This window comes from Haliotis rufescens, unplaced genomic scaffold (assembly GCF_023055435.1).
Source record: "Haliotis rufescens isolate VD_foot unplaced genomic scaffold, xgHalRufe1.0.p SCAF_14, whole genome shotgun sequence".
Classification (NCBI taxonomy): domain Eukaryota; kingdom Metazoa; phylum Mollusca; class Gastropoda; order Lepetellida; family Haliotidae; genus Haliotis; species Haliotis rufescens.
In genome coordinates this window covers 30,319,833-30,342,994 of record NW_025963824.1, presented here as the reverse complement: position 1 = coordinate 30,342,994, position 23,162 = coordinate 30,319,833, and the positions used below count along the sequence as shown (strand labels likewise).

At 41.4% G+C, this 23,162-nt stretch overlaps 1 protein-coding gene across 3 annotated transcripts; it reads left to right on the top strand.

The window, feature by feature from the left end:
* Positions 1 to 7,465: 7,465 nt before the first annotated feature.
* LOC124143328 (transcription initiation factor IIE subunit beta-like) lies at positions 7,466 to 21,212 on the top strand. Of its 3 annotated transcripts, none has more exons than XM_046512260.2 (8): positions 7,466 to 7,552; positions 11,026 to 11,190; positions 12,642 to 12,727; positions 13,748 to 13,855; positions 15,216 to 15,410; positions 16,777 to 16,873; positions 19,213 to 19,328; positions 20,357 to 21,212. In XM_046512260.2, exons 2-8 carry the CDS (start codon positions 11,043 to 11,045, stop codon positions 20,474 to 20,476), a joined length of 870 nt encoding a protein of 289 aa, XP_046368216.1. In that variant the 5' UTR covers positions 7,466 to 7,552; positions 11,026 to 11,042; the 3' UTR covers positions 20,477 to 21,212. The 3 variants fall into 3 exon arrangements, with proteins under 3 accessions (XP_046368216.1, XP_046368214.1, XP_046368215.1); XM_046512258.2 differs by having other exon boundaries at positions 7,482 to 8,018; XM_046512259.2 differs by having other exon boundaries at positions 7,485 to 7,559.
* The last annotated feature ends 1,950 nt before the right edge of the window (positions 21,213 to 23,162 follow it).

The following is a 23,162-nucleotide window of genomic DNA, read 5'->3' as shown; positions in this document are numbered from 1 at the left end:
GACGGCGGTCTGTAACAAATATAGTCTTTGTTGTTTAACGCCGCACTCAGCAATATTCCAGTTATATGACATCGGTCTGAAAATAATCGAGTCTTTGTTGTTTAACGCCGCACTCAGCAATATTCCAGCTATATGACGGCGGTCTGAAAATAATCGAATCCAGTGATTGACATCATGAGCATCGATTCACGCAATTGGGATACGATGACTTGCTTGAACCAACGAGGGGGAGTACGATAAACAACGTACAATAAAACACTGCATGGAGAATATGCCATTAGGGGCGCAGCCCCGAGTGGTTTATTCTCCCTGCAGTGTTTTATTGTACAATAAACAACAACCGCGAGTCGTTTAATTCTTATATGAGATATCAACTTTACGTACAGCATCTTTAAGGATGTTAGTAAAAGTACACGCTTTAAAAATATTTATCCGTATTCAAATAATGATGACTCCCTGAATAGAATCCGACCGGGGCAATGTCGGACAAGTCCATTTTTTTAACAGGGGTGATAAATTTGGTCTTTCCCGCATATTCACATAATTTTCACGTCGATTAGCTAGCTGTACCTTTTCTCCCAATACCGATTGCGTTTATCTGCGTTGACCAGCTGCATCTATGTGGAAAAACTCATCAGACGCTTCCATCAAAAAAAATAACGTTATCCAATTACGACGTCATCACGTTGCGACCGCATGTTGAAATCTCCAGAAATGACGTCATGATAGAACAATGTTTTATCGTGAAATAAACCACGCTCAGTTCTTCATTGTTCTTTGCGATTTATAGCGTAGTTATCTTATCTTATAGCAAATATTTATACAAGAAGCAAAATGTATGCATTTTTACGTTTATAACTAATAATTTATGTACGGTGATGTTTATAGCGTCTAGCATACGTTAATCCAGGCAGCACAACTTTGAATAAATATTTTTATAGTTAGGGGTAATAGTACAATATAGCATAATGTAAACGAGAGGACAAAACAATGGCTGAAAATGTTTATAGTTTTTAGTATAATATAACATATTTTAAAACAGGTATCAAAAATTGATCCGTATGTGTATATATACTTTAAGCACAGGGGGGTCCGTATCTAAAAATAGACGCCCTCATGCATATTCATGACCATCTCCACACGCGGGCTCGCGTGTGGAGATGGTCATGAATATGCATGAGGGCGTCTATTTTTAGATACGGACTCCTGTGCTTTAAGGCACAATACAGCTTACGTTAAGTCCAGAACAATGGCCGTATATGATTATATTGTCTATATCCTCATTGCATGCGTTAATCCAGACAGATAAACAATGGATGTCTATGTTTCCCACTTCTGGGTAATATCACTTAGAGTCCTTCTATATCAACTGCACATATGGGGTTAAATAATTACTTTTAAAACGACCCGTGAACATCCGGGGTAGAATAGGACTTCAGCATCCCATGCTTGACCTAAAAGGTGACTATGCTTGTCGTAAGAGGCGACTAACGGGATCGGGTGGTCAGGCTCGCTGATTTGGTTGATGCATATCATCGATCCCAATTGCTTGGATCGATGCTCATGATATTAATCTGTGGATTGTCTGGTCCAGACTCGATTATTTACAGACCGCCGTCATATAGCTGGAATATTGCTGAGCGCGGCGTTAAACAACAAACAAAAAACAAACAAACAAAACTTTTAAAATATCACTTTTAGATTGCCATGATTACCATTTTGGACTTAATATGGAAATGGAAAGCGGATGTGTTTACCGATAAAGCGCTTAGAAGATCAAAACTATTAAAGAATTTTTGCAGTTGCAATGAGTCTATAATACCACCAAAATGGCAAATGCGCAAGTGAGAGTGACGTTAATAGAGAGCGTGGGAGGCGGGGAGACCATGTGTCAGAACATCTTCACCTGGATTGAAATAATAAATTAATAAAACCGATCTCATAATTCGAGGGATTCTTTGATGTAATATTGATGGATTATTATGAATATGTACATTTTTAACTTTTTATACAGTTTAACTTAAAATGCATTAATTAAACATTAACTTCCCGGAGCTCTATATGCCGAACATGCTGTACATGTTGTATTTCATGAAACTCTCTATGTGATGAGGATGCAAGACATGACCTGTCCTGAAACATTGTCCAAAGATGAATATTGTATAATTCTACAACTCTGAATAAATCATGAATTTCATATTTCTTCTTTGTCTTATCGTCAAGTGGGGGGCACGGGTGGCCCAGTCGTCTAAGGCGCAGCGATTCGCTGTGCAGAGTTGCGTCCCTTGGGCACGCCAGAAACCTATGATTGTGAGTTCGAATCCCGGTTCGCCCCGATTATGTTTCTAGGTTTGTCAGCACCATACTCGTGCTCGTGGGTTTCACCGAAGTGGTAAACGTCTGAGACCTGCATCACTTTGGGCTCCGTGCTATAACTGGAATACTGTAAAAAGTGGCGTTAAACCCAACTCACTCACTCACTCACTCAGAGTTTGAAGGGTTATGGGCCGGGAACGCCAGTTTGAATTTGAGATAGTCCAGGGAGTGCCGGACTCATAAATCGAGAGATTCTGCTGTTCTACCGGGAGTGCCAAATCGATGGATTACCCGTGAGTGGGGTAAACTTGTGAATGCATACCGTTTTATGATATGAACGATGCATACCGAAATACATTAGTAGAAATATACTTTATACACAAACGAGTTATTCAGAGTTATTGACTGTGTTTACAGTTGCAGCTAGGGAGTCTACTCACGATGCGGATGTGTTTACCGATAAAGCGCTTAAGAAGATCAAAACTATTAAAGAATTTTTGCAGTTGCAATGAGTCTATAATACCACCAAAATGGCAAATGCGCAAGTGAGAGTGACGTTAATAGAGAGCGTGGGAGGCGGGGAGACCATGTGTCAGAACATCTTCACCTGGATTGAAAATGTAATAAAACCGATCTCATAATTTGAGGGATTCTTTGATGTAATATTGATGGATTATTATGAATATGTACATTTTTAACTTTTTATACAGTTTAACTTAAAATGCATTAATTAAACATTAACTTCCCGGAACTTTTGAACCGGGACTAAAAATTTATATGAATATGTACATTTTAAACAGTCATTTACTTTAATGCATAAATACGGTAATGACGTTGACGAGCGGTACTCCTTTGTTCTCGTTTCATTTGCCTGGTACCGGGAGCGCCAAATCCCGTGTCAATGAACCGTGTCTGAGCCCTTACTGGTCCCGGGAACGCCAAGAGGATTTTCCCTCGTAAATATCAAATTTGGCACTCCCGGGGCGACACTGTTTGAAGAGCACCAGTATCCCTCAAAACGGAAATGGGTTTAAGATTGGAATTGTCACATTTAGCTGACACAAAACCTATCCAAAGAAAAGGTGAGTACTCCTCTCTCACAACAACATACTTTGTTGACTGGTCTACAACAGCTAACTCCTCATAAGCCGAACAACAAAAAGGTTGTGACTTGACATTCACAACAGCATTTGGGGAAGAGGTGAGATGAAATGGGGTTTAACGTCGCGTCCAAGATTATTGCACTTATATAGCGACGTGCATGTACCTGTGTGTGTTTGTGTGGCTGCTTGTATTAGTCCGGACTGATGCCGATTTATAGTGCTAGCTCACTGAGATACCATGGCGCAGTTTAACATGAATACCCCACTCAGACACAGTATACTGACTCCGAGCCGACCAGCCCTTGTTTAAGCCCCTTAATGCCGAACGCCAGACAGGGTAACAACAAGTACCATCTTTTAACGTCTTTTGGTATGACGCGGATCGAACCCCGGACCTTCCGCTCTCCGGGCGGACGCTCTACCACTAGACCACGGAGGCGGTCTCATTTGGGGAAGAATGAGTGTTGTTCTTGAAAGCGAGTTTTCTACACTCAGGAATGATATGCCCTGGCTTGTGGCAATATCTACATGGAGGCTCTGACGAAAATCCAGAAGTACTTTTATAAAAACAACTTGACCTTTTGTCAACAAACTCAGAACCAGGCTTGTTGGGACTAGATCTGGTGGGGCTGAACTATCCTTTCCTGATTTGTAAACCTGAGACCTCCTGCCTGTAAACCCTGACTGCTTAAAATTAACTAATCCGCTTTCTGCTCATCAAGATTTGTCAGAATGTCTGTTGGTCTGAACTGGTCTGGAAGCTAGTTAGACCATATAAATGGAGCGGGCGCGTGCCTGTCTCATCTCACATCTCACCTCACATTTCATCTGACATTATATCAAGACCTGCAGTGTAGTGAAGATCACCTCTCCCACGGATTCCCAGCCTAGGCCAATCTCGGAAGCTTGACAACTGTTGCAGCGAGGTGATTCATGTCATTGTCATTTCCACTGCTCCCACATTTTATACTGCCATTGCATATTGTACTACCACTCTACTGTGCATTGTCATTGTAACAGCAGTGCAAAAAATTGTATTGATTTGTAAACCTTGTTAATTTTGTAATACAATTGTTGATGGAATATCATTTGTTGTTTATTGGTTGGTTTCACACAATATGCTTTTACGTACAGCTTTCGGGGTAATATATTGTTTGAATTTGGGAACTGACACACGTAACAGAAATTTGGAGCCCGTCCGGGATTCATATATCAGAAATAATTTGTCAAATTATTTGATACACATTTTATTCTAATATTGGATGAAGTCAACAATCACTAGTGTTTAGTGTAGAGGAGTGTAGGCCAAGCAGAGAAAGAAAGAGAGGAATTAGGCTTAGAGAAATGGAAGCAGAAAAAGAGAAAGAAAAAGAAGAGAGAGCATTTCGGCTTAAAGAAATTGAACCTGAGAAAGGAAAAGAAATATTGAGAATTGAAGCTGAGAATGAAATTTGGCACAAACAACTTGAATTTCAGAATCGTCTATCTCATCTAACCTCAACATGTGATGGATCGTCAAAAGTTTCCAAGCAGATTAGACTTGTTCTCCCCTTTTCTGAACGTGATTTTAAGAAGATTTACCTTATTTTAAAAAGGTGGCTAACAGTTTGAACTGGCCTCAACATCAGTGGATGTTGTTCCAAAGTGGACCATGTTGTTCCAATGTGGACCATGTTGTTCCAAAGTGGACCATGTTGTTCCAAAGTGGACCATGGTGTTCCAAAGTGGACCATGTTGTTCCAATGTGGACCATGTTGTTCCGATGTGAACCATGTTGTTCCAAAGTGGACCATGTTGTTCCAAAGTGGACCATGTTGTTCCAAAGTGTACAATGTTGTTCCAAAGTGGACCATGTTGTTCCAAAGTGGACAATGTTGTTCCAAAGTGGACCATGGTGTTCCAAAGTGGACCATGTTGTTCCAAAGTGTACCATGTTGTTCCAAAGTGGACCATGTTGTTCCAAAGTGGACCATGGTGTTCCAAAGTGGACCATGTTGTTCCAATGTGGACCATGTTGTTCCGATGTGAACCATGTTGTTCCAAAGTGGACCATGTTGTTCCAAAGTGGACCATGTTGTTCCAAAGTGTACCATGTTGTTCCAAAGTGGACAATGTTGTTCCAAAGTTGACCGTGTTGTTCCAAAGTGGACCGTGTTGTTCCAAAGTTGACCGCGTTGTTCCAAAAGGGACCGTGTTGTTCAAGAGTGGACCGTGTTGTTCCAAAGTGTGTTCAGGGCAAAAATCCAGGAAGTTGATTGTACCGATTATATTGCTAACCCACTGAGATAATATGCTGTTGTTTGATATGAACACCCCACTCAGACACAGTATATTGACTCCGAGCCGACCAGCCCTTGTTTTAGCCCCTTAATGCCGAACGCCAAACAGGGTAACAACAAGTACCATCTTTCAACGTCTTTTGCTATGACGCGGCCTGGGATCGAACCCCGGACTTCGCTCTCCGGATTGACGCTTTACAACTAGACCACGGAGGCGGTCTCGCCAAAAATGAATATTTGCACACTGTAGCCATTGAAGCTAGGGTCCCAGGCAGTGCGTCGTGTAGTTATTCAAGACTGTGAGTTGTTTCATCACCTCAGCCTTATCATCATCTCAGGTGGGGCGGTCGGGTAGCCTAGTGGTTAAAGCGTTGGCTCGTCACGCCGAAGACCCGTGTTCGATTCCCGACATGGGTACAATGTGTGAAGCCCATTTCTGGTGTCCCCCGCCGTGATATTGCTGGAATATTGCTAAAAGCGGCGTAAAACCATACTCACTCACTCACTCATCATCTCAGGTAATAATTAGTAATCTAATATGCTCTCTCTAATTGGTAACTACGTCTTTAATCCTTGTCCGATAATTTAAACGGCTTTTGATGCCTTAATATGTTTGTATCCTGAACTTGGTTTGGGATGTTTGAGAATGATTTTTTGTTGTTGTTTGTTTGTTTGTTGTTTAACGCCGCACTCAGCAATATTCCAGTTATATGACGGCGGTCTGTAAATAATCGAGTCTGGACCAGACAATCCAGTGAATGACATCATGAACATCGATCCACGCAATTGGTGTACGATGACATGCATCAACCAAGTCAGCAAGCCTGACCACCAGATCTCGTTGTCGCATCTTACGACAAACATAGTCGCCTTTTACGGCAAGAATGGGTTGCTGAAGACTGTTTAGGATGAACAAGATTTAGATTTATTTATCACAGCAAAATGATACAATAGTCAAATTATCAAGTGCATGAAATGTCTAATTATGTTTGGGTTGGACAATATTATCACTTACCGACTTTTAATAGTATCACACAACAATCGACGTTTGTCTTCTGATATGCTTGATTTTATTGCATTGAGATTAAATTTCCTCAAGTTTGTTTGTTGTTTTACGCCGCACTCAGCAACATTCCAGCTATATGACGACGGTCTGTAAATAATCGAGTCTGGACCAGACAATCCAGTGAATGACATCATGAGCATCGATCCACGCAATTGGGATCGATGACATGCTTCAACCAAGTCAGCGAGCCTGACCGCCCGATCCTGTTAGTCGTATCTTACGACAAGCATAGTCGCCCTTTACAGCAAGCATGGGTTGCTGAAGACCTATTTTACCCCAGATCTTCACGGGTCTTCTGTATTCTGAATTAATGTCACTCTATTCTCTTCTCTTTTTTTCTATTTCTGCTTCAATTGTGAATAAATAGAGTTGCGTCCTTAGGGCACGCCAGAAACCTATGATTGTGGGTTTGAATCCCGGTTCGCCCCGATCAGCACCATACCCGTGCTCGTGGGTTTCAGCGAAGTGGTAAACTTCTGAGACCTGCATCACTTCGGGCTATTCCTCCCACATTAAGCTGACACGCCGTGATATAACTTCAATACTGTTCAAAGCGGCGTTAAACCCAAATCACTCACTCTCACCTCGGCTATCGTCCGGAGTTCAAGGGAATAAACCGAGTGCGTTGGCAAGATATCCCGTTCGCGGAACTCTGTACGATGTTACCGAGGGTGCGCTGGAAGGAGCTTGTCCGAGTGGTTTCTAAGGGAAGTAACTCTTTAAAACTTCCTGTACAAGGGGATTCGTATTCCAAAACATTGTGTTAGATTCGCAGAACTTTTGGGCTTGTGTGTGGTTTGTATGATCGTTTTGTTCTCAGTAATAGCTCAATATACTCTGATGAACATGCAATGAGACCTCTTAAGACAACGTTATACACAATAACGAGGTCTAATTGTTTTTATCACCAAGAAAACGAAAATGATTTTTCTCGGTCTATTCACAGTCTGCTCAGTGTTGTGAGTGTGTTGTAATGATAGGACCTCCAAGTCAAGTGTACCCTCTCAGAGTCAGATTTCGGGAAGTAAGGAAGTCGGTCTATTCACAGTCTGCTCAGTGTTGTGAGTGTGTTGTAATGATAGGACCTCCAAGTCAAGTGTACCCTCTCAGAGTCAGATTTCGGGAAGTAAGGAAGTAATAGTCGATATGTAAATGTAACAACGCAGTTTACCGAGCGCAGCTTACAAGCTCAGTTACCGACTGTGGGTCTCGCTTCACAGATCTCGAGTGCCTCTTCGATCCTTGGGGGTTAAGGTAGGTTACCCCTCCCCCAACTCTTTCCTTAGCCCTTCGACCCCCTTTCCGATCAAGCGTTTCTTTACCATCGGGAAGGCTTCCGCCCGTACCCCTCCTCCCAAACATATATATGAAGACCACAGGAACTAGATGATAGCGTGTATAACATAATATATTCGTATAGAAAAAAATCACACCCCTCTATATACATATACATAGAGTCTATATGTATATAGAAAGGTACGTGTGATTTTTTCTCTCTATACGAATATATTATGTTATACACGCTATCATCGAGTTCCTGTGATGAAGGCCTATATGATTGCCTCTCTATCCTTAAGTTATATATATTTTATATGGGGATACTAGGCTAGTTTTATCCCCGCCTCAAAAACATATATCATTGGAAGAAAGAAGAATACATGTATATATAAATTTGGAGGAGGGTTACAAGCAGAAGTCTTTCTGGTATAAAGCTCTTTTAACAAATCAATCCAGTGTAACTGCAGAAACTCAGTAAAACTTTCATCAAGTTTAGAGCTTCAGGGGAAAAAATGGCTGCTGTGCATGTGCATAAAGGTAGACAATCGGGTAGTGATGACTTGGTAAAAGAGCACAAATTATTGGTGATAGCGCCCATGGTAGGGTGTGGGCTAATTAGATTAACTTATTAGCTTAGCTTCAAGCTGGCAACATGAGTTCGATGCTCCACGCGGTGCGAATTGAAATCCAACAAGTGACAGTCTACAGCAATTTTTAAATTTACCTCAGTATCTATTCAACACATCTTTGTGATCACCTTTCAGTGATCAGTCAATTGATCAATGAAGACTAACACTTGTTATCACCTCAGTCTTATTTACATTGCATCTTCGGAAGTCGTTCCCGTTCGGTTTATTGTGTCGGCCATTATGACTTCCTTTATTTGATGTAAATGTGTTACAATGCACTTATCAAAGTGACTGACTTATGTCGGAAGTTCTTAACAGATCTTTTTCATCTAATGATGATGTAATTTTAATCTATTTGCTATAACAAACTACAAAAGATGTCCTTCGGGGCAAGTTGATAATTGATTAAAATATGTGAAGCAGCACTATCCTAAGACGAGTAACTAGGATGTGGTGTCATAATGCATCACAAATTTACCTCTGGGAAGCCCATGTGTCCAATACTGTCCATCCATATTTAATTTCTGTATTGATTTTTAAAGGGTAATATTTACAAAGTTTTGTTTTAACCGAGCCTAGTGATAATACTTGGGCTGGATTTACCTTACAGCTCACAAAACAAATGGCTAAATTTTATGTTAATTTTTATCATTATCTGTACTCTTAGAAATTAACCCACCATTCAAGTTTAGGCTTTCAAAAAGAAAAGAATTGGTTCTCAGGCAATGGTTTTTGAAAAATATAGTGCAGGCGTTTTTTTGTTTTTCAAACTTTTATGGAACCAAATAAACAGTTGTGTAACCAAATAAACAGTTGTGTACAATCAACCTGGGAAAGGGCCTCCCTACACAAATGTATTCCTTGATGAGTAAACTCTTTGACTAGCCTTGGAATATTTAAGAATTTTTTATATTTCTTTTTTAAAAATGTAAATACATGTAAAAACAAAATGTGCGGTAAAATTTATGATAATGCGGGCAGTGCCTGAGAGCCAAGAGTATTATTTTTTTAGCCTAAGCAGCATCTTCAATTTGTTGTACTGCATGAAACATGAAGAATTCCATGCAAAAATGTAGCAAAGTCTCAAGATAGGTATGGTATCATCACTCAACCTTGATCATATTAATTTACAATAGTTTGGACAGTATGTCTCTACAGCTTGATCTGCCTACACAATAATCCACTTATCAAGACAGACCAGGGTAGGTTGATTCTGCATATGAAGGAGACCCGTAAAGATCCGGGGTAGAATAGGTCTTCAGCAACCCATGCTTGCTGTAAAGGGCGACTATGCTTGTCATAAGTGGTGAGTAACGGGATTGGGTGGTCAGGCTCGCCGATTTGGTTGATGCATGTCATCGATCCCAATTGCGTGGATTGATGCTCATGATATAAATCACTGGATTGTCTGGTCCATGGTAACAATGAACAATGACCAGGTAAACATTTCAGTTTTAAACTTTTAGTGGAACAGTCTGCTTCATATCAGCATTATAGGTCTGCATTGGTCATTTTTATATATACACATATAGTCTGACTGACCTGAAAAAGAATGCAAAAATAATTGGATAAATATTATTAAATAACTGCTTGAGACGCCCAACGCTAACACCGTAATCATGCGTGCGTGATTCCCGTGCAACCTTTCGAGTTGAGTTGATTGGTTCAACTGTGTCATATGGCCCTGTGACGCAAGGGTAGCATTATGCAGATGGCTGTTACAATGAATGCTCGTTCCACCCGTGACGAACAGGTCTGGTTGTTGATGAAATATAGTGATAGCTAAATAGACAGATTTTTTATTCATGCACCAATTGTCTTTAAATGTAATATCCAGTTATGTATGACTGTTTAATAATCTCATACCAACTTTGACTGGAGTAAGTCCAATAGTTTTTCAGATATTGTAGTAAACGTCGGTACCTTAAATTAACTTCCAGACTATACCACTGCTATACGTAATCAGATAATAATTAATTTTATTATGAATCAAACCATTGTGATACTTTTGAGTCGCTATATATTATATCAGTCCTACAATTTTCAATCAAAGACGTAAAAATAATAGTAAAAATATTGTTGAGTTGATTGGGCTGAATTTAGAATCTATGAGTAAAAAATTCACAAAAATATTTGATAAAATTACGTAGTGGATCATGTAGCCTCCTTCACATTATTGACCCCATGAGGATCTGCATTAGAACTTGTCTTCAGATTGTCTTGTTCGAACTCGAGTATTTACAGAGAGCATTAATCATACAGCTTGCATATTGCTGAGTGTGACAACACTCGAGAAACGACAGACCAGAAACTAGTGCTTTTAGCCCTGCTGTATGATTGTTGGTGTGTTGCAGTCAGATCGACCTGAATCATGGATCCCGAGCTGCTCAAGGGGAGGAATAAGTTCCTTCAGCGAGCCAAGGCTCAGCCGTCCGTAGAGAAGAGAAAGCACAAAGCTGATGAAAATGATCACAAGTCCAAAAAACAGAAGATCAAATCATCGGCGCCCAAACCCAAACGTAAGTATTGATCATTCAGGCCTGTCTACAATATACACAGCAGGGATTCCGAATTAGAACTGGTCCACAGCAACCCATGCTGGGCCCACTTGCACAAAGCAATCTTAGCGCTACAACTATTGTAAGCCTGTGTTAAAGTATGGGAGTTACGATCATCTAGTTGGACCTGATACACAACCAGTTCGTGATTCATTCTACGACCTTGTAGTTGGGTTGGGATGGGTACTCGGGTCGGGTGGGTACTGAGAAGGACCCAGGTACCCACAAGACTACCCGAACCTGTGGTTAGTCACGTGATATATTGTTTAATGACCAAAAATATCTAAAACTCCATGGTTACACTACAAGTCAGTAATGTTTGCATTTCTTCTGACTTTCATATGTTAAAGCTTCAGTCAACTTCAGTGTATACATGCATAACCAGATTGTTTTATTTGTGTATCTAAATACTTTTTGCCAAGGCTACGTGTATCTAAAGCCTAGGTCAAACTATTCCCAATCGGACAGTTTGTACCTTCTCTTGAGACCTACAGTACGTCCCCGGGTAGGGTCGTGTAATAGGGGGTGGTTACCCGGGTAGTAAATTTGGACTCATCCCAGCCCTACCTTGTAGCATGTTGTCGGAAGCAGCCTGTCCTTCTCGTCAGGATGACGATTGCTTTTGACTTCATTTATCCCAGATATCAAAACTATAATTGACACATCACTCTAATCACTTCCACCCATCAAGACAACCATAGCTACCACGCATGACAATACTACACTTACAGCTGACAGAACATCCACCAGATTCATGTGTCAACAGTGACTAAACACTACTGGGAATTAGAGTTGTCTCCCTTGCATCACCAGCTATTCCCAAATGTCTCAATTTTGGGTTGGCGTCTGATTGAGAAACAAGAAATTGTCTTTATCAACATTGTCATGCATTATATGTAAACAGTTATGGAAACAATATGTAGATGTATGATGTCAGTGTGCAACTGGAATAATCTCCCAAGTTGTGTTGGGGGTATGGGAGCCTATTTGTCTAAGATGTGTCATTTCGCTGTGCAGAATTATGCCCCTAAGGCCTTGGTTGCACCAGGAAGTTATGATAGTGGGGTAGCCTTGTGATTAAGGCGTTTGCTCATCGGGCCAAAGACCTGGATTCGATTCCCCACATGGATACAATGTGTGAAGTTCATTTCTGGTGTCCCCCTGCCGTGATATTGCTGGAATTTTGCTAAAAGCGGTGTAAAACCTTACTCACTCACTCACTCCAAAGGCTGTTTCCCCCAGTTACATTTCTAGGCGACTATCCCCATGCTCGTGGGTTTCACCAAAGTGGTAAATGTCTAAAACTTGCATTGCCTTTCACATGAAACTGACATGCCATGATATATCTGAAAGCAATGTTGTCGCCATCAACTCACTCCGCCTGTGTTAACCATTGATGTTCCCCCGCACAGAGGCTCCTCCACTGGACTACAAGACGGCCCAGGGCAGTTCTCAGTTCAAGTTTGGAGTCCTGGCTAAGATCGTCAAGCACATGAAGGTATGATTGCCATAGATTGATAATTCTAGATTCTATAAGACAGTTTACCAGAATAATTGTTGCTAATGCATACACAGATCTAGAGGCTCTTCAAATTTCAATCAGACCTGTTAACCCCAGTCCTGCACCATGACTGGAATTTATATTTTTTAGGTATTTTTTTTATTAAAAGCTTATGCAAGTCTAGATCAAACTAACCATGTCTAGTTTGCTTGATTCCACATATGAAAACAGAAGAAGAGGAAAGGTTCTTTCGAAAAATGTTTTTTTTATTTTAAACACGTTTTTATTGACTTAGTGTTAGTCTATGTTAACCCATTAGTTGCCAAGCAAGTAAGAATCTGTGTGTAGCTTCAGCTTTTTTACCAGCGTGTGGGGTGAATTGGCAATGTCTATTTTTAAAATTTATTTAGATAATGTTTTGACATAATAATTTATCATCCAAAATGTGGCTCATACAGCAGATATGGCTTGGGTATATCAAGTGATATCCACATTGTAGATGTTGCTGCAATGAAATTGCATCACAATGCTTTGCAGACCATTGTGACATCATTGGTTACCATGACATCACAATGCTTTGCAGACCATTGTGACATCATTGGTTACCATGACATCACAATCAAATGACATCACTAATGGCTCTGCAGCATCAGCAAGCCTCAGAGTTTTAAACTTTTATCGACTCGTGTAGATATATTTGATATCAAAAGTTGGTTGGTTTGTTGTTTAATGCCGCACTCAGCAATATTCCAGCTATATGACGGTGGTCTGTAAATAATCGAGTCTCGACCAGACAGTCCAGTGGTTAATATCATGAGCATCGATCCATGCAATTGGGATGGATGACATGCATCAACCAAGTCAGCGAGCCTGACCACTTGATCCCGTTAGTCACCTTATACGGCAAGTATGGGTTGCTGAAGACCTATTCTACCCCGGAATCTTCAAAAGACACTTGGGTGAGATTCTCCATATAATTGAATACCATAAAGTTCATTGATCACTATCTCGTTCTAGATTCGACATCAGAATGGCGAGCCGGAGCCACTGGACATTGAGGAAATATTGGACGAGACAAACCAGCTGGATATCGGCAGCAGGATGCGACACTGGCTGCACACAGAGGTGAACTGGGGAATGAGGTGTTACCATGGTAACATGCAGAGGTGAACTGGGGGATTTTGTTATCATGGTAACATACAGAGGTGAATTGCAGAATATGTGGTAACTTTGGCTACATACAAAGGTGAAGTAGGGATTATGTGTTACTATGGTGACATACAGAGGTGAATTGGGAGATTATGTGTTACCATGGTGACATACAGAGGTGAATTGGGAGATTATTTGTTTACATACAGAAGGGGATTTGGATATTATGGGTTTACATTGAGAGGAACTGATGGATAACCTGTTGACATGTGTAATGTGTAATGTTTTTGACTTATACAGTTGCACAGTCTTTGTAAGAGCAGGTCCATGACCTACATTGTTGCACAGTCTTTGTAAGAGCAGGTCCATGACCTACATTGTTGCACAGTCTTTGTAAGAGCAAGTCCATGACCTACATGTTTACACAGTCTTTGTAAGAGCAAGTCCATGACCTATGTGGTTGCACAGTCTTTGTAAGAGCAGGTCCATGACTTATACGGTTGCACAGTCTTTGTAAGTGCAAGTCCATGACCTATGTGGTTGCACAGTCTTGGTCAGGGAAAGTCCATGATGTTCATCTCCTTAGGGACCCATCTTGGCTCATTCAAATGTTAAATTCATTTAAAATGTTCTTCATGAAAACTGGAGAATTTAGCCTTTTTGACATACTTTCGCCTTGCCTCTACGGTTGTTTTTAAACATGTACCTGTCTTAACATGATCACCTTTGATAGTTTTTTATAAAGATTTTATGCAAATCTTGCTCATTTCTAAAATAATACAATTCTTCTGGGGCAAAAAGACCCCTATCACTCCACACATGCAGCAATATTTGTCCTGCAGAATCAACACACAGGGTTTGCAGACCTATGTCTTGTACATCCTGATCACACTTTGGAATCAATTACCGTATTCGACGTAATAAGCGCCCAGGGCGCTCTCAAAATTAAAAATAGGGGGCTCTTATTAGAATATTACTTTGGTGGGAAAAACAGTTGAAAGATAAATTTCGTGGTTTATGCTGACAGTCTGAACTGTTTATATACGACAGATACATTTTTCCAGAATATAAATGCCTATAATTAAGGGTGCATATAACACACGAGTGCGTATTATACACGAATAAATAAGTCTTGTGTACATTGATAAATCGGAAGGGGGGCTAATTGGGATTGTTCACTTGCCAATATATTAGCAAATATCCCCGTGGGCGCTTATTAGAGCGGGGCGCTTATTACGTCGAATACGGTATATATATTACTTGTATAGTTTTAATAAATACCCCGTTTGTCAATATCTCATTAATCTCACAACTGACGGATGACACGATGTTTCAGGCACTCATAAACAATCCGAAGATCATCGTTGTTGAAGAACGCCACTTGAAGAAGTTCCTGTTCAAACCCAAGTACGCGGTGAGGGACCGTAAGAGTCTGATGAAGCTGTTGAAGAGCTACGACCTGCACGGCCGAGGTGGGATTCTCATGGAGGACATCGAGGAGTCGCTGCCCGATTCAGCCAAAGTCTTCAAAGTAAGTGGGGAACATGGAGTTCGAGCATACATGCCAACTGCCCCGAATTGTTCATAGTTCTTACAAATTTGCAGCTAAAATACAAAAAGATGATTTCTTCCTTAATCGTGTTAATTCATATGAATAAAATGCCATTCAGCTGAGGTAACTATATCTCTATGCTGCTCCCTATAAACAATTTTGATATTGTGTGTCACTACACAGGTCTGTGAAGTGACAAATCAGTATCAAAATTATTTATAGGGAGCAGCGCACAGACAGTTACAAGTCTTGTAAAGCGACATGTCAGTGTCAAAATGGTTAAGCACAGACTCAGTTTCAAGTCTTGTAAAGCTATAAGGCGCCGCAATTCGCTGTGCAGAAACCTATGATTGTGGGTTTGAATCTCGGTTCGCCCCGATCATGTTTCTAGGTTTGTCAGCACCATAAACGTGCTCGTGGGTTTCACCAAAGTGGTAAACGTCTGAGACCTGCATCACTTCACGCCGTGATATAACTGGAATACAGTTAAAAGCGGCCTTAAACACAACTCACTCACTCAATCACTCACTCTCTGTAAAGCAACATGTCAGTGTCAAAATGTTTTAGAGCAGCACAGAGATAGTTACAAATCTTGATCAGGAATCAGACTCAGCCCTTCGACGTGACGAGCGAATGTTTTAACCACTAGGCTACCCCACCACCCCCACTCATCACTCACTATTGTATGAATTATTATTATGAATATTGTTGTTATATTTATTTACCCTAACTATGCTAACACCTGCTAGATCCAGTGTTTGGATGATGAATTAGGCCTTATCTTCATGAAACAAATGCAAGGAAATTAAGATAGAATGATACAAGTTCTGATCAACCATCTTTGAAATGTTTCACTAATGATCATGCTTCATATCATAACCAGTATTTTTTCAAATTGTTCGATAAAATCTGAGGATTCTTACCTCATGTGGGCAGTGGGGTAGCCTAGAGGTTACAGCGTTCGCTCATCACGCCAGGGGCGATCGGGTAGCCTAGTGGTTAAAGCGTTCGCTCGTCCTGCTGAAGACCCGGATTTGATTCCCGACATGGGTACAATGTGTGAAGCCCATTTCTGGTGTCCCCCGCCGTGATATTGCTGGAATATTGCTAAAAGCGGCGTAAAACCATACTCACTTACTCAATCAATCATGCCGATGACTGGGATTCGGGTCCCGGTGTGGGTACAATGTATGAAACCCATTTCTGGTATCGCCTGCCGTGATATTGCTGGAATAATGCTAAAAGCGGCGTAAAACCATGCTCACTCACTCATACATCGCGCGAGACTCTGTGACTGACCGACATGTTCCTGAGCTGTCTGACTGGTTGGCTTGTCTGTTTGCAGCAGCTGGGAGAACACATCATCTATGTGACTAGGCCCATTGACAAGAAGAAGGTGCTCTACTACAACGACAAGTACTGCCAGTTCAAAATAGATGAAGGTACGTCTGTGGTATTTGTGGATTTTGGCATTTAAGGGGAGTCGGGGGTAAGGTGTCGTTTCCAGGGCACAACTTGAAATGAATTGGAGCACCCCAGGGCTGAGGCTCGGTGACTTGATTGATTCAAACAGAAAAACAGAAAAAACCCAGTTATCTTTCAGTTTAGTTTTGCGATTATAATTGTATTGGTGGTGTGACCTGCAAGTTTGTTTTTTATTCTTTGTAGCAGTATGAATCTAGTTGTTGAAATTTAAAAATAAATAAAAACTCGACCACCTGCATTAAATTGTAAGCCTTAAAAAAAATAATAGTCTTGGTTCTCAGGCACCAACCGCATCATCACAGAGTCTGCCGCACGTCTTGTTTTTATTTCAATTTTCAAAAAAATATAAAAATCCTTATACTTAAACACAATGCACAAAGAAAATGGAAACAAAAACAAAACGTGCAATGTACTTTATGATGATGTGGGCAAGACTTTTATTTTTTTTAGCCTAAGCCAAACCATTTTAAACTGATAAAAACATAGTTCTTTAAATATATAAACATCAGTTTAATTAGGAGATAAACATACTCTCTTTTCAATGTAGAGCTAGGTTACCTGTAGATTTATCAACGCTAAATTGAATTTGGAACCAAACGCGCAGCCACCTAAAAATACATTTTCCTGCCTGAAGATTTCTGCTACATGAATTTCAATGCTTATATTTAGTTGTCCACAATTACTTTTATCAAAATAATCTAGCCATATCTTTGCATAAACGGTACTGTGGGAGTATGTAACTTTAGCCAATAGTCCAAAGGTCGAGTAAAATTCTGTTCTTTCTAGTAAGCTCAGCTAGTAATAGTCAAATAATGAAGTTGAAATCAGACTAGTCGACTCAAACGTTTTTAGAAGGACTGCCATGGATTGTAAATGCTACTGACCCGTGAAGATTCCGGGGTAGAATAGGCCTTCAGCAACCCATGCTTGCCGTAAAAGGTGACTATGCTTGTCGTAAGAGGCGACTAACGGGTCAGGCTCGCTGACTTGGTTGATGCTTGTCATCGATCCCAATTGCATGGATCGATGCTCATGATATTAATCTGTGGATTGTCTGGTCCAGACTCGATTATTTACAGACCGCCGTCATATAGCTGGAACATTGCTGAGTGCGGCGTTAAACAACAAACCAACCAACCAATGTAAATGCTACTTTTATGACAGTTGATGGATAAATGTTGGTCATTTTCAGCTCTGATTGATTTTTATCCCCCGCCGCGCGAAAGCGCGAAGCGGGGGATATAGTATTCACGACCGTCCGTACGTCCGTCCGTACGTCCCACCTGTTTGTTGCCGCGATATCTCAAGAACTAAACACTGGATTGTCTTCATATTTGGAACTATGGTGTATATACAGACTCCGCAGACACCAGTCGGTTTTGGTGACCTTGATCCCATTTTCAAGGTCACAGCAGACAAATCTGCTTTTAGAGTTGGAAAACGGTGTTGCCGCGATATCTCAAGAACTAAACACTGGATTGTCTTCATATTTGGAACTATGGTGTATATACAGACTCCGCAGACACCAGTCGGTTTTGGTGACCTTGACCCCATTTTCAAGGTCACAGCAGGCAAATCTGCTTTTGGAGTTAGAAAACGGTGTTGCCGCGATATCTCAAGAACTAAACACTGGATTGTCTTCATATTTGGAACTATGGTGTATATACAGACTCCGCAGACACCAGTCGGTTTTGGTGACCTTGACCCCATTTTCAAGGTCACAGCAGGCAAATCTGCTTTTGGAGTTAGAAAACAGTGTTGCCGCGATATCTCAAGAACTAATCGCTGGATTGTCTTCATATTTGGAACTATAGTGTATATACAGTCACCGCATACACCTGTCAGATTTGGTGACCTTGACCCCATTTTCAAGGTCACAGCAGGCAAATCTGTTTTTGGAGTTGGAAAACGGTGTTGCCACAATATCTCAAGAACTAATCGCTGGATTGTCTTCATATTTGGTACTATGGTGTATATGGCGGGGGATATTTCGTCACTCTGTGACAAATACTTGTATTGTTTGTGAACGATGGGGACTGCAGCTTACTTTATGATCCAGATATTGACCTTTTTATCATAATCTAATGGGAATATACCAAATCTGTTTGTACCCCTAGGTCCTGGGTTTGAAATCGTCCCCAGCAACCTATGCTGCCTTTTGAACTTTTGAAATTATATTGTGGCATGTTTATTGTGGTATGTTTATTGTGGTATGTTTATTGTGGTATGTTTATTGTGGTATGTTTGAAATATTCACTGCAAGGAGAAGTGTAATATCATGGTATGATTTGTGCAGAATTTCAGAAGATGTGGCGCAGCGTTGCGGTAGATGGTCTGGATGAGAAGAAGATCGAGGAATACCTGGACAAGCATGGTATCTCCTCAATGCAAGACCTCGGACCCAAACCTGTTGTACGTACAGCTCCTTCACCTGTACCGTGTCAGAGATGTTGTCTCCCCCTGTGTGGAGTCTGGGTCTAAATAGGTCTCACGTACCCCAGCTTGTCAGAAGAGCCATTAAGAGGGGCAGGGGATCTGTTGATCAGACTCTTCTTTGGCTTGGTAACAAACCTCTGGCCAAACCTCAGGGACCCGTGAAGATTCCGGGGTAGAATAGGTCTTCAGCAACCCATGCTTGCCGTAAAAAGTGACTCTGTTTGTCGTAAAAGGCGACTAACGGGATCGGGTGGTCAGGCTCGCTGACTTGGTTTGATGCATGTCATTGATCCCAATTGCGTGGTCGATGCTCATGATATTAATCACTGGATTGTCCGGTCCAGACTTGATTATTTACAGACCACCGTCATATAGCTGGAATATTGCTGAGTGCGGCGTTAAACAACCAACCAACCAAACCTCAGGCTGTGATTTTCTGCGTGGGACTTTGATGTCATATGTTAATGATATTATTTTTAGTCGTAATTTACATCAGACTGGGGACAAATGCAGTGCATTTGTTGTTTGATAAAATGTTGCATTCCTCTCTCAATCCCCATTTATCACTCACTCACTCACTCACTCACTCGCCTACCCACCCACCCACACTCACTCACTCACTCACTCACTCACTCACTCACTCACCCACCAATGCCCACTCACTCACTCACTCACTCACCCACCAATGCCCACTCACTCACTCATCCACCAATGCCCTCACTCACTCACTCACTCACTCACTCGCCTACCCACCCACCCACCCACCCACACTCACTCACTCACTCACTCACTCACTCACTCACCCACCCACCCACCCACCCACCCACTCACTCACTCACTCACTCACCCACCAATGCCCACTCACTCACTCACTCACTCACTCACCCACCAATGCCCACTCACTCACTCACCCACCAATGCACTCACTCACTCACTCACTCACTCACTCACCCACCAATGCCCACACTCACTCACTCATTCACTCATGTGCTCATCTGTTCCAGGCTGCTGTCAAGCGGAAGAAGGGTGGGAGTCGGAAAGGAAAACAGTTCAAGAAACACAACGACCATCTTGACAATGTTCTGGAAGACTATACCATCGGCATCGCCAACAAGAAGACTTGACCTGCAGGTCGACCTGCCAGTGGAACTGACAAAGTGAAAATCGGCTTTCCTTCTGTGAAGCAGTAGGAATGGAACCTTACTTTTGTAATACTTGATTCACGACATGATCCATGGGATTATCTTGTGTGATGCCAAGAAAAAATACAATCATGTTTAGATGCCGGCCGTTTTTTTCGCTCCATGGCAGCACCACCTGGGAGAATTCTGGATTAGATTTGGTCGTAAGAGGCCACCAATTGGATCAGGTTGTCAGACTGTGTTTTGCGTATCCTCGTACGCCGACAATGTGGATCGCTGCTCACAATATCAATCACTGGATTGTCTGGTCCAGACTTCATTATTTACAGTCCGCCATTGTATAGCTGGAATATTGCTGAGTGGGGCGTTAAACAACAAACGAAAACAAAACTTGTTACCACACAAACACATGATCAAATCGATTAATGGACTTGGTGGGATGAAGCTATATTGTTTATGTGAACCAGATTGTATATCATCAGATGTTCAAATAATTGTAACAGTTCGTATCTTGTAAGTTCAGACATGATTTGATTTACAATGTCATGACTTCACCGACAGTTGGATATTATCATGGATTTCAAGCATGTGTCGTAAAGGAAATCTTTGCCAATGTGTCGTCATGATAACTTTGTATCGTCATGCATTGTGTCATCATAAAATCTCAGTACCCAAGAAGATCCGGGGTAGGATAGGTCTTCAGCACCCCATGCTTGCCGTAAAAGGCGACAATGCTTGTCGTAAGAGGCAACTAACAGGATCGGGTTGTCAGGCTCACTGACTTGGTTGATGCATGTCATCATATCCCAATTGCGTGGATTGATGCTCATGTTTTCAAGGTTGCATCACATTCCGACTATCACTTTCATAATCTGGTAAGCGATGCTCTGATTGGTCGGATGAAAGGTCATTCTGACGTGACCCCTAATGGGATGTCCTCAGATCTTTGTTTAGCGGTAGCGAGAACTAAGATCTGATTTTAATGAGATTGTGTTTCAACGAGGGCTTCCTTTTGTTGTAATTTACTACTACCAATTCGTTTGAAGCTGATAGATTTATATCTTTGCGTGTATGACTTGTGGTATCATCAACCATTATACGGTGTGAATTTCACGTGTGAAGATCCGGGTTAGAATAGGTCTTCAGCAACCCATGCTTACCGTAAAAGGCGACTAACGGGATCGGGTGGTCAGGCTCGCTGACTTGGTTGATGCATGTTATTGTATGCCAATGGCGTGGATCGATGCTCATGACATCAATCACTGGATTGTCTGGTCCAGACTCGATTATTTACAGACCGCCGTCATATAGCTGGAATATTGCTGAGTGCAGCGTGGAACAACAAACAAACAAACATAAAATCTCAGACATTGTTCTCATCATGTCATTAAACATTGTGTCGTCATGACATCTTAGGTACTGTGTCATCATAACTCCAGACTTTGTGCCGTTGGACCGGACAGGTTTGTTCGGAGGCTGACCTAGCGATGTGTTCAGGGATGGATGTGCCAAGGCTTGACCTTCAGAGAGCCCAAATTCATCTCTCACACATTTGTATGATGGCCTGTTGTACGTTCATGGAACACTATGCTGTCAGCTTACAGTCCAAGCCTCTAAGTTTTACTTAATCCTTTGTAGCTTCCTGGCTCATTTGTTTCAAAGAATTTGTTATTTTCTAATCAAAACAATAATGAGAAATTTCGTGTGTTTCACCAAAGCAGGGCCCTCCCTCATTAAAGTACTCATTTCTTGGGAGATTCTTATGTCGTTCTCATACCGGATAATAAAAATCATTAAAGCTCATTCAGATTTGTATGTGTTTTTTTTCACAAACCTTAGACACATGATTAACATGCAAGCAATCAGAATCTAGCCTCAGGCTAGCATTTCACTTTTATCTTTTCATAGTTTAATAGCTTATTTGGTAAAAGTTTTCATACTGTTGGTTTCCTGGACAAAGTAGAAATAGCTGGGACGAGAGTTCAATACCAAACGTGGACAAACTGTTTTGTACATGCATAACTTGAGAAGCGTGGATCGATGCTCATGAAATCAATCACTGGATTGTCTGGTCCAGACTAGATCATTTACAGACCGCTGACATAGAGCTGGAATATTGCTGAGTGCGGCATTAAACAACAAACAAATCACATTCAGTATCAGGTGTCCTGTTGTAAGAGTGACATAATGGGGATTGTGTGTCCAAAATGGCTGCCAAGTATAGACACAAGGATATGCTGTGTGTTCCTGTCACTGAATGACCCACTCACTCATGTTTTATGTGGCACAAAATATCTGGTAATATGTTGGTTTGCAGTTTCTGTACCTGACAACTGTCATAACACCTGACTAAGCTCATCTTCCCTAGGCAAGGGAGTTAACTGACTATAGAGTCCAGTTTACACCCTTGCCGAACTTGGCTGGAATTTCTGGGCTCGATCATAGCGCCACGAGTGGACTTTTATAATCAGTTAACTCCCTTGCCTCAGGAAGATGGTGAGGTGAGGTGAAATGGGGTTTAACATCGCGTCCAAGATTATTGCACTTGCGACGTGCATGTACCTGTGTGTGTTTGTGTGGCTGCTTGTACTAGTCCGGACTGATGCCGATTTATAGTGCTAGCTCACTGAGATACCATGCCGCAATTTAACATGAATACCCCACTCAG

Bases quoted from the DNA above. Each gene is read 5' to 3' on its own strand.
- LOC124143328 (XM_046512260.2), top strand. From the start codon at position 11,043: ATGGATCCCGAGCTGCTCAAGGGGAGGAATAAGTTCCTTCAGCGAGCC. The intron at 11,191-12,641 runs GTAAGTATTGAT...TCCCCCGCACAG, and splicing joins ATCGGCGCCCAAACCCAAAC to AGGCTCCTCCACTGGACTAC. The intron at 15,411-16,776 runs GTAAGTGGGGAA...GTCTGTTTGCAG, and splicing joins ATTCAGCCAAAGTCTTCAAA to CAGCTGGGAGAACACATCAT.